The sequence below is a fragment of the Saccostrea cucullata genome, unplaced genomic scaffold (assembly GCF_032062105.1).
Source record: "Saccostrea cucullata isolate Sc308-1 unplaced genomic scaffold, CSIRO_AGI_Scuc_v1 ctg234, whole genome shotgun sequence".
Taxonomy (NCBI): Eukaryota; Metazoa; Mollusca; class Bivalvia; order Ostreida; family Ostreidae; genus Saccostrea; species Saccostrea cuccullata.
The window spans coordinates 208,537-221,064 of record NW_026931351.1 but is presented as its reverse complement, the minus strand read 5'-3'; the positions used below and the strand labels follow the sequence as shown (position 1 = coordinate 221,064).

Here is a 12,528-nt window from a genome sequence, read left to right as displayed (position 1 = left end):
ATGTGGTTGGGACTTACAAATCACTTCGATATATCCATGGTATTCGAGATATCGGAGTTCGAGATAGAGATACCAAAGTTCAACTGTGTATTAATTTTTTTTATTTAATTGGAACTTTTTAAAATCAAATCTTCCAAGAAATATATCCCACACTGAGTATTGCAGTGCAGTATATTGATATTTCTATCTTGTGCAAATAAATCCTTAAATCCAGTACAACACAAATAAGATAACAGTTGATAGAAATTGCAAAAGGCTGTTGATAAAAATCATTGCAATATTTGCTCTACGCTCAAAGGAAATTTCGTCCAAGGTGGCATTACCGAATTGTTCCTCGTGGTTAGACGCTTGGTCATTGGTATCCAACGTTTTGTTTCCATTAGCCATCTTGGCCTCCTGTCCCTTCTCTAAGTCACACAGTCCGTTGTGAGAATTAGTTTCTTTCATTTTATATTTATACTTCTTTAATGTTGTTACAATGGAAACAATAGTCGACAAGACACAAAGAAGCAACTGGAAACCAACATACACAGAAAGATAGGGCACGTCTGTGGAATTCTGAGGCATCGTTTGTTCAAATAATGTTAAAAAGACAGTGAAAGCCAGTAAAAGAGTCAATGAATATTGGATTCTCTCCCCTGATTCCAGAGGGATGACGAACGTCATAGAACTTAAGATAGCCATTGCAAGTATGGGCACGAGTACAGTTAGAACAGAGTAAAGATAGCGTCTTTTCAGGTGAAGCTCGTAATTTAACATAGTCTGATCAAGTTCCTTATAATATATCAAAGTATGTGAAAACTTTGTGAACTCCCATTCTCCATTTTCTGAAATAATGTCTAAATCGTAATCGGGTCGTTGTTTTGGAATAAGTTTTTGCATGGAATCGGTCAATAACCATGGAGAAACTAATATAGAACATGTCTGTTTATCGAAAGGAAATTTCTTCATCTTCAGCCCACAAGTGACAACGAACTTTCCTCCAGGAAACCAAACCACATGACCGTTAGCATTCACCGTTACAAACGAATGAGCCCCAGTTTTATAAAAGTTGCTCTCAGAGTCAATAATGGATAAATCTGGAACCCAAATTTTCTGAAAAGGCAAAACAATCGTTTTTATTTCGGAATTCTCTGTCTCGTTCCAAGTCAAAAATTCGTCGTCCCACTGGACATTGAACCAGGCATAAAACGAAATGTATTGAAGTTGTTCCTCTACTTCGTGGACTGAATTAATAATCATTTGAATGCTCACGTTTACAGCTTCACTTTGGTTTTTTCTTGGTTTTAAGATTGAGCTATAGTTCCTGAAAAGATTTGTCTCGAAGGAAGATTTGCACAGACAGACACGGAATAATAAAAACACAGCACATGGAAATAAAAGTCTCATGTTTATGCTAACTGCAAGATTTAAACCTACTGGTGCAATGCTACAATAATAAAATTTCTTTCGAATCGGAGTATGGTTGAGCGAATCATTAACAAAATGTCCTATTAAGCTCATATTTGCTTTGTCATTCTAAATTAATGTAACTATTTATACAAGAGATATATACTTTCAATTCTTTTGATTACAGCTATTAAAACCCATTTATTAATTACAAATAATCATTGTCAATCTAAAAGTAAGATATAGATAAGCTAATATTCTATTTCAGCAATCAAATTAACCGGAGGAGCTTATGATAATAATATGTCTGAAATCAATTAGATGGCTTTAATTCAGTGAACGAATCCAGGAAACAGCTTCTATTTTCACAATTGAAACATTATTCTTTATTGGATCTAAACACTTCGTGTTTTACGTCCCACATTTTAACTAGATCATGATATCAGTAGATAATATGATCGGTGATGTCCTAATTCGTAGTTTTTAATAGGCATTGAACCCATTAACTAAATTGAAATCAAGCCACCACGTTTCAAAATAACACCCTGTAGTTGCAATTAATTAAGCATCATTTGCTTGTTTCATTTTAATATTTTCATCTAAATATCTAAAATGGTCAGAAGAAAACGAAATCTCGACAAATCTCTCTCTCTCTCTCTTTTTTTTTTGGCATGCATCATGTTACGTGCTGTACCAAATCTATAAACTTCTTCTTCACTTGATACCCCCCGCCTCCCATATGGTTATAACTGGTTTTTTTTTTTATGTTTCAAAAAGCATGCATCATATTATGTTGCTGTACCTGGCAAACAAAATAAACTATAAATAAAGACACTGTGAACACTGAGCTCACTAAATGATATATACCCCCTCCTCCCATTTGACTTAATAATGGCAAAGCCCATGTTTTGATCTGGGAGACCTGAAATTAGTGTCAGATCAAAAATTAAAATAGGAGGTGCACAATTGCATTATGTAAACAAGAATCTGTGAAAGTCTCGTTAAATTTTATTCAGCGATAAAGAAGGAGTTGCGGATAAGAGATTGGTACCCTTCAATATTACAGAAGTGAATGGCAGTGTCGATGTTTTGCTAACATAAAATACACCTTAATTTCTTTCTAAATACAATCCATCCTTAGGTCGACTGTTCGTTGGCAAATTACAATTTCTTTTTAAAAATTGGTCATTGTTTTCACACTTCATTGGCTACTGTAAGGAATTGTGAATTCGGTTACCTGATCATACAGAACAGAAAGGACTAAGAAGGCGTGTACCGGTGGTAAGGGTTGTTTACTACTATTCCATGGCTCCTCTTTCTTTGTCTCGTGTTTCAAGAGTCAATATTTGTTGTCTGCTTACAATGTGCATTGTTTGAAGAGACCTTTGAGGTTGTTCACCAAGCACATTGGCATCACATGTTTTGGCCATTTCATTTTTTCATAAAATTTTGAATTTGTTAGACCCATCCCAGAATTTTCTTGTTCAGTTATTGTTAAAAGGGTGTCAAAAATCATGCCAAGGAACAAACTCAAGACTCCCAGTAACGGGGGAAATTCCTGCAAAACTTATAGAAGCTATACGTCATACAAGCTCTACTTGGAGTCACCGAATTCTTTTAAGAGCATTGTTTCTTACAGCATTTTTTTTTGGATTTTTTAGATTGGGAGAATTATTTGTTAGGACACCGCAATCTATGAATCAAATGTTTTTAAGGTCAGACATACATTTTGAAACTGAGAAAGGGAAATTGAAAAGTGTGTAAGTTTGATTTTGCGTCACACACAAAAACTATGCAATCAGATCAGTCAGTTACCATCTACCTAGAAGTCCAGTCTGTAAAAGAACTCTGTCCTGTGTTTGCCCTTTTTGAGTAATATCTGCGCCAATTTAAACATTCAAAAGGGACCCTTTTTCAATTTTTTGATGGCACTCCAGTTTCACAGTCATTTGTTTCAAAACATTTAGATGCAAGTATTACATTCATCGGTTTGAATCAAAAAATGTACAAAGGTCATAGTTTTTTGTATTGGGACAGCAACTCATGCAGCTAGATTGGGTTCTTCTGAAAATGCAATTCAACGTATGGGTAGATGGAAATCTGATGCAGTCAAGAGATATATAAGGACAGGATCCTTTACTCTTTCTCTCCAGTAGTTTGTCTTTTTCCACAATTGATTGAATCGATAATGGATGGTCTACCACCCTCTCCTAATAATAACAGTACATCACAAAACATCTGCTTATAAAGGTCAACCTGCAATGAATTTTTTATTAAACAGAATTCTTGTCATCTTCATGTATGTTGTCCCTTAATTAGCCATAAATGGGTCAGATGATATCGGTCATGTTCAAGTAGGTTATCCCCAAATAAGCTGTAAATGGGTCAGATTATGTCTGACATATTCATGTAGGTTGTCCTTAGGTCAGCGTCAAATGGTTCAGATTAGGTCTGTCATCCCCTTCCCCCCTACAATTTATTGCCCCAGAGTTATTTTCAGTCATGTGCAATGGATGATTAGAGAGTAAATAAAATTGGAGCATAAAATAAAGGACTCAGGCATTTGGAATGTGTACTGCGAAGCATTTGTATAGACTAAATTACTGTTTGCAATGTAATTAATTGTAGTTAACCTTTGCTGATATGTTGTTCATTACAAATATACAAATGTTTTAAACCTTTGCACGGGAAATATTGTTTATCATTTATTCAATTAAAACGTGGTAAGTTATAGGGGTTGCTGGCCACCATTTATTATTCAGGTATACAGAGCGATCATCTTTTCTTAAAACACATGTATTAAGGTTATTAAGGTTTTTTAGCTCACCTGAGCCGAAGGCTCAAGTGAGCTTTTCTGATCAAAATTTGTCCGTTGTCTGTCGTCGTTGTCGTTGTTGTCGTCGTCGTTGTCGTTGTCGTCGTAAACTTTTCACATTTTCATCTTCTTCTCAAGAACCACTTGGCCAATTTCAACCAAACTTGGCACAAAGTATCCTTGGGTAAAGGGGATTCAAGTTTGTTCAAATGAAGGGTCACGCCCTCTTCCAAGGGGAGATAATTATGAATTAGTGAAAAATTAATAGCATTTTTAAAAAATCTTCTTCTCAAGAACCACTGGGCCAGGAAAGATAAAACTCATGTGGAATCATCCTCAGGTAGTGTAGATTCAAGTTTGTTCAAATCATGACCCCCGGGGCTAGGGTGGGGCCAAAATGGCCGACCAAAATTTTACATAGGAATATATAGGAAAAATCTTTAAAAATCTTCTTCTCAAGAACCATTGAGACAGGAAAGATGAAACTTAAATGAAATTATCCTCAGGTAGTGTAGATTCAAGTTTGTTCAAATCATGACCCCCGGAGATAGGGTGGGGCCAAAATTGCCAACCAAAGTTTTACATAGAAATATATAAGAAAAATATTTTAAAATCTTCTTCTTAAGAACCATTGAGACAGGAAAGTTGAAACTTAAATGAAATTATCCTCAGGTAGTGTAGATTCAAGTTTGTTCAAATCATGACCCCTGGGGCTAGGGTGGGGCCAAAATGGCCGACCAGAGTTTTACATAGAAATATATAGAAAAAAAATCTTTAAAAATCTTCTTCTCAAGAACCACTACTCCAGGAAAGATGAAACTCTTGTGGAATCATCCTCAGGTAATGTAGATTCAATTTTGTTCAAATCATGACCCCCGGGGCTAGGGTGGGGCCAAAATGGCCAACCAAAGTTTTACATAGAAATATGTAGGAAAAATCTTTTAAAATCTTCTTCTTAAGAACCATTGAGACAGGAAAGATGAAACTTAAATGAAATTATCCTCAGGTAGTGTAGATTCAAATTTGTTCAAATCATGATCCCTGGGGCTAGGGTGGGGCCAAAATGGCCGACCAGAGTTTTACATAGGAATATATAGAAAAAAATCTTTAAAAATCTTCTTCTCAAGAACCACTATGCCAGGAAAGATGAAACTCTTGTGGAATCATCCTCAGGTAGTGTAGATTCAATTTTGTTCAAATCATGACCCCCGGGGCTAGGGTGGGGCCAAAATGGCCGACCAAAGTTTTACATAGGAATATATAGGAAAAATCTTTTAAAATCTTCTTCTCAAGAACCACTGGAATAGGAAAGATAAAACTCGTGTAGAATCATCCTCAGGTAGTGTAGATTCAAGTTTGTTCAATTCATGACCCCCGGGGCTAGGATGGGGCCAAAATTGCCAACCAAATTTTACATAGAAATATATAGGAAAAACATTTTAAAATCTTCTTCTCAAGAACCACTGGGCCAGGAAAGATGAAACTTATGTGGAATCATCCTCAGTTAGTGTAGATTCAAGTTTCTTCAAATCATGACCCATGGGGCTAGGGTGGGCCCAAAATGGCTGACCAAAGTTTTACATAGGAATATATAGGAAAAATCTTTAAAAATCTTCTTTTCAAGTACTTCAAAGCCATGATTAGTGATATTTTTCTATTTATATGGAATCATCCTCAGGTAGCGTAGATTCTACTTTGTTGAAATCATGACACCCAGGGGGGTTAAAATTCAAGAGTAAACTTTCAGTTTTGATCTGATATGTGCTTTTGCCTAGTCGATGTGCTCAGGTGAGCGATGTGGCCCTTGGGCCTCTTTTCTCATATGTTGTCCATGTACACGAGTTGTTTCCGTTGGGTGGCGGAAAATCCAATGTAGTTGGATTTTTGGTGGCCTATTGTTTGTTGCCACCTTATTTTTCAGAAATTTTTATATATTTGTCTTTTTTTGAATATATATTTCAATTTTTGGAAAAACAAGTTTTAAAATCTTCTTCTCCAATATAAGAACCACTGGTAGCCAGGAAAGATGAAACTTACGTGGAATCATCCTCAGTTAGTGTAGATTCAAGTTTCTTCAAATCATGACCCATGGGGCTAGGGTGGGGACAGTTGACCCAAAATGGCTGGGTTACCAAAGTTTTACATAGGAATATATATTAATGTGAAAAGTTAGTCTCATTAATAGCTTGATAAAAAATCTTGATTTTCAAATACTTCAAAGCCATGATTAGTGATATTTTTCTATTTATATGGAATCATCCTCTGTGATTAGGGTTAGTCGTAGCATTCTACTTTTAGGTTTATTGTCAAATCATGAAAGTGTCACCCAGGGGGGTTACAAGGAAAGTGTCAACTGTCCCCCCTCCCCCCAGTAAACTTTCAGTTTTGATCTGATATGTGCTTTTGCCTAGTCGATGTGCTCAGGTGAGCGACCTGTGGCCCTTGGGCCTCTTGTCTCATATGTTGTCCATGTACACGAGTTGTTTCCGTTGGGTGGCGGAAAATCCAATGTAGTTGGATTTTTGGTGGCCTATTGTTTGTTGCCACCTTATTTTTCAGCTTAAATGTTTGATATATTTGTCTTTTTTTTTGAGTATTGTCATGATGTTATTTCAATTTTTGGGAGATCCATAACAAGGTGTAGATACAAATTGTACAAAGTCATAGGATCTCCCAAATTTCATGTGTTACATTGGTGTCATTAATAAATGACAAATTTACAATTATACTCATTCTTGGTTTTTCATTCAATCTGAAAAATAACAGAGCTGCGGGAAACTTTGTTTTAAATTGGCACTATTGGCACTATTATCATATGGAAGGCCTAAATATAGTTGTGTTTCAGAGCAAGGATAACTCTCTTAAAATTTTAAACTTTTTGGCTCCTGATCTGGAGATTTTGAATTATGATGGAACTCAACTGATTATTTAGATAAAAATAACTCATTGAAAATTTCTAACTTGGCACCTGATCCTACCACTGATGTTTTTGGAAGTCCGTGTTTGCTCTGCTCCTATTTTGTATTGTTTTATGGACTTTGATATTGAATACAATTCGTTACCTCCACATGGTTCATTGAGCCTAGGGCAGATTGTCTACCTAAAAAAATAGTTCAAAATTGTGATAAACACGAATACCTTATCAAACAAAAACTGTTCCATTCGTGGCTCCTAAATCATTGGTATTATGTCAATTAGGTTGAGTTTTTCTTGATTGGTTATGAAATTCCGGATTTTGTACATGTACTACACTATGTACATGTACTGAGAGAAGTTATACGCGATTCCCCTAAGGCTTGCTTTTTATCATCTTTGTACGTCATGAAATTTTATTTAAAATGGATTGATTTGTTTTGTTTTATGGGCTTTTGAGCTTGAATTCTGTCCGTCATCTCTTAACATTTTCTTTTCAACTATGTATTTATGCAGATATGCACATAATATTGATGTGTAAGTGTCTCTCCAAGTTTCTGGGGTTTAAATATACAAAATAGTTTCCATTGCCAAATCAAAAATCGGTCAATTACTTGTGAAAAAAAAAACAAACTGTACAACACTTAAATTTAAAAGAATATTTTTTCTCTGATTCCAAAATCCCTTTATTCCAGTGGACATACTTCTGCTTCATCTTGTGAAAGCAATGTATTTTTTTTTAAATTTGAATTTTCTTTGTTTATTTTTGGGGGATGGGGTGGCTTTTATCCTTTAAAGAAGCTAACAATTTGTTTATGAAACCTATCAATATCATAAATTTAAGAATTTTCTCACTTACTCTTTGTATAAAGGACTGATTAATGAATATTAAACCTTTAGGGGCAAATATCAAATCACTTAAAAAATCCTGAACAAACACAATGCATCGAGAAATGTGTTTGAGATATCGAGTTCTTTCTTTGAATGACGAGTTTTACAGTTTTAAATTTTGGATAGAAACTCAATGATTTGAACGATGCATTTTAAGATTCAATTCTATATTTGGCAATTCTTAAACCAAAAGCACAAATATAAATGGAGATAATCTCCATTCAAAATTTGTTAATATTTCATTTAAAAAACCTTTAATTTAGTCAAAATATTGTCCATTTCATCAAAGTATTGATGCAAGTGGAGAATGCAGTTGTACATGTAACCAAAGTTGGTAGAAAGCATTCTGTGGTAGAGGGAATTCTCAATCCTGTAAAGAAAGGCCTATTGCTTATCAAGGGACTCCCTGGATATATAAAAGACGTAAACAACACATGCAGGTGGTAATGCTACACATTATAGACATAAACACCCCTTACAGGTGAGGATTTACTTTTACAAAAATACAGGAAGTTTACACAAAGTTTTAAGCAGTCAATGTCTTTGTCTGGTAAAATATATCTTCAAATATTTAATTCGTAAAAATATATTGAAAAGTAGTTTAGAATCAAAATGATCACAAATAGAGAGTTAACTTAATATCTTTTAATGCATTTCCAAATACAAAACATATGCTCACAATTTTGTGTGCATTCCAAGAACGAACGCTGTATAAAACATGTATGTATCCAATTTTATTTATTGCATTTTCTCGATCATTGATTTTTTAAGGAACCTGTTGAATAACATAAGTCATATGATACAGTTACATTTCTTCGTCTTGGGGTCACAAGTGCTCCAGTGACAAGGGGGAGAGAAGCAGTCCAAAAATGTCTCGCATTCTAAAAAAAGATATATAATTATTTGATAGTTGATTTTGACATTAAACTGCACAGTTTGAAAGATATATTTACTATTGTAAAACACTTCTTTTAAACGAAAATTTTATTAAAAATAATTACTAGTACATGGGTCTGGTTGAACAAATTTCATTTTCGAGTATTTGCATAGATCAAGTACATTATATAATTTTATCTTAATTTCTGAATAACTTCATGAATGAATTGATGAATAACTTTTTCAACTTTCTGGTTAAAACAAAGTGTCGAATAATTTTGTTCATTGCAGTATCATTGTGCATACTGGTATTATTGATGATGAAAAATATAGATAAGGATTTAAACTTGATATTTTGAAAACTTCATTTATTCAACTTTGCAACGCAACATGTAGTATTCCTTTGTATAAGTTATTTAAAGACGTGACATCCAGCGAATGTCCAAAGTTTTGCGTACCAGAACCCCCCTTTTTTATTTTTATTTATTTATTTATTTTTTTGCTTTAACTTCATTTGAATTCTGTTTTTTAACTTGTTTCTATTATTTTTAAATATTTCATGTTAAGTCTTTACACAACATTTTGAAGTGGTATTTTTTTCTTGTTGGACATTTGATTTTTTTTTTATATTATTGTACTTTTTATAGTCTGTAAGTTTATAAGGTTATAAATAGTTTAATATTGTATGATTTGAATAAGGGATTTGGTAATTGAAAAAAGTAATTGTAATTGACTGTAATTAATACAATTTTACAAGTTAAACCGTTAAATACAAGTTATTGACATTAATTCATAATTGCATATTATTTTAATTACTAGTAATTGAAAAATTTCAAACAAATTGTAATTAATTAATGAATTACTTTTGAAAGTAATTACCCCATCCCTGATTTAAATAACTATATCGTTAAAGGCTAAAGACTGAAATTTAAGAAAAAAATATACAAAAATAAGCTTAGTCTTCAGATTTCATCAATCTTCTCACAAGTTCAAAAAATAAAATAAATTTAAAAAAAATTACCGTATTGAAAATAAGTACATAGTGAGAAAGGAAAATAAATTATACCTGATTGTCACAAAAGTATTACGAATTCATTAAAAAATTCAACTCTAAGCTTTTTTAACCTTGATGCTCTCCTTATTCAAATGATATAATTATCTATTAGATTATTTTATAAGTAAAAAATGTATTATCTGTCTTCTACAAGTGTAAGATATTGAAAATTCTGTTGAAAAGTAATTTCATTAATTTTTAGTATTTAACAACCATCAAATAGGAATTTAAGCTATTGATTGCAAATAATTGAATCGAAACAATTAATGAATGTCACATTTGTTTTTAATATCATAACAAATTCAGAATGGTGTGATTTTTTTAAAAGGTCTAAATATTATCACCTTTTTGTGAAATATTGCAATGATTTATGTTATATTTCTTTTTATAAACTGTGTCCAAGTCAGAATGTCTATCTTCTTAAATGACATTCAATAATATTTATTGTTTTTTCTTCATCAAGAGTTGACATACAAAAAATTACCTACCTGAAGGATTCACCTTTTTGTCAGATATGAAAACAAGTAGATGTTTTGGCAATAAGTTTTATTCTTAGCTCACCACAGACGTTTAAGAACAAAATATCTTTGAATAAACCAGTATCTTATGACTTATGTTTTAATAAAAGGGTGAAATACAATAGATTAAAATTCAATATATATATACATATTTAGATCTATTGTGAAATATATTTCGACCTAAACGAAAGGAAAAACATAAACACTCACCTTTGAGGGCTGAGTCATATTTATCACCTGTTGTTTTCAAGGTTTCCTCATCAGCGTTATAAGGAATGACTTTTGTTCCAGGCTTTGGTTTGATTCGCACTTTAATTCAAAATGATAGAATTTGTCATGAGACTTCAACCCAAAATTAAGGTTGTAACAGACTTATCTATTTTGTTCACAACATCAGTTAATGCACAGTTGGTTACAGTGAGTTTTAAATTCTCTATTTTTATAAAACTAGTTAAACTCTCATGTAACATATGTATAAATGACCATGGTACTGCAAGGTATGTTACTGGTATGGTTAATTGGTAACATAACCATAACTAACTCTGACGGTAAATTGGCGTTTCTAATGGATACCAATGCAACATGAATATATGCTTAGGCAAAAGATTTTTTAAACATTAGGTATTCTGACACTCTGTCAGATATTCTGTGCCGTTAAAAAATGTGAGAACATTATTTTAGTGAAATAATGCGTGACAGTCTGCTCGAAAAAAAAATCCATGTTGCCTTATTTTTATAAGTACATGTATACTTGTAAATTTAAACATGTAGATTGTAAAAAAAATCTGTTAAAAAATCTCATTATAAAAATCAATAACAAATTAACAAATACCAATTAAATAACTAATTATCTTGCATGGATTTACGTGAATTTACAGAACTTGACCTTTAAGTGATATATTAACACTTAATAACTATGAGTTCAAAAGTTTAGGAAATATAATATTATTATTATTTCTAAAATATCATCGGAATGTAAAGATGTGTTGCATGATTTTGTGATCGAATTTTATAAAACCCAAAGGTCTTATTATGTACCAATCCATTTTTACTCGTCAAAGGGGCATAGACACAGCTGCATTATTTATGTTTTAAAGAAGATGGGCGTATTTGGCGTGCGATCTGCAGAATCATTTGTACGAAACATTTATGGTTCAAATGTCCATGATTGGTTGGCTGACCATAGCTGATCTGATTCAAACAACCAAAAGAATTTTTTTTTCATTTATTTTGAAATACCTTGTCAGATTGTTACTACTATGGCCGTTTTTCTAAGGAGTACACTAACATAATAATGCCTCACAAAAAATAAAAACCTATAAGATATAGGCCTATATATAAAAGACATAGATGATACGTGTACTTGTACATGTACATCAAAGTTTAAGTAGAATAGTAGATTGATTTCTTTCTCGGTGCAACTAACCTAACCTAAAAACTAACAAATCAAAAATTGTATGAATACGAGAATTTGAATAGAGGAAGGGAATCACAATTAAAATATTAGCGCTGATGCTGAAATCTCTTTAATGCGTCAATAAAATTCATTTTATGTCCTAGAGATATCTAAGTCATGTCCTATGCATCACGTTTTTGAAGAAAAATAATTATTGATTGCATTTTCTTTGAAATTAATTCCATATATTTCATTTTGAAAACTTGGAAGGTGTCATGAATCTTTTAAACTGTATGCTAAGCAATTTTCTGCAATGCCGTGAAGTTCCAAGTATTAAGGAGTGCTTTTTGCTGGAAGACAAAAATTATATTGATGCGGAAAGAATATATTATACTTTAGCATGTTTCATACAATTATATATAGGATATCTATCTATCTACATCAGGCCTTGTTACTCTTCGCCTGCGTGGCACTGATTGGAGAATTTGTTCTAGAGTTGCGGGGAAAAAGCTGATTCTTACGTCATGGATTCGAATCCACTGCAAGACGTGCGTGGTGACCGTGGTCCCTCAAGTTCGGTTGAGGCCGTAGAAAGAGAGACTCCGTGTCCAAGTGTTTTGGCACGAAAAAGATCCCTCATTGCTTATTGGCATCGAGTGCTGAGTATAGATATAAA

General features: G+C 32.9%; 1 protein-coding gene across 1 annotated transcript; it reads right to left on the bottom strand.

The window, feature by feature from the left end:
* Positions 1-204: 204 nt before the first annotated feature.
* LOC134232294 (neuronal acetylcholine receptor subunit alpha-7-like) lies at positions 205-1,242 on the bottom strand. The gene has a single exon (XM_062714248.1). It carries the CDS (start codon positions 1,240-1,242, stop codon positions 205-207), a length of 1,038 nt encoding a protein of 345 aa, XP_062570232.1.
* Between the last annotated feature and the right edge of the window lie 11,286 nt (positions 1,243-12,528).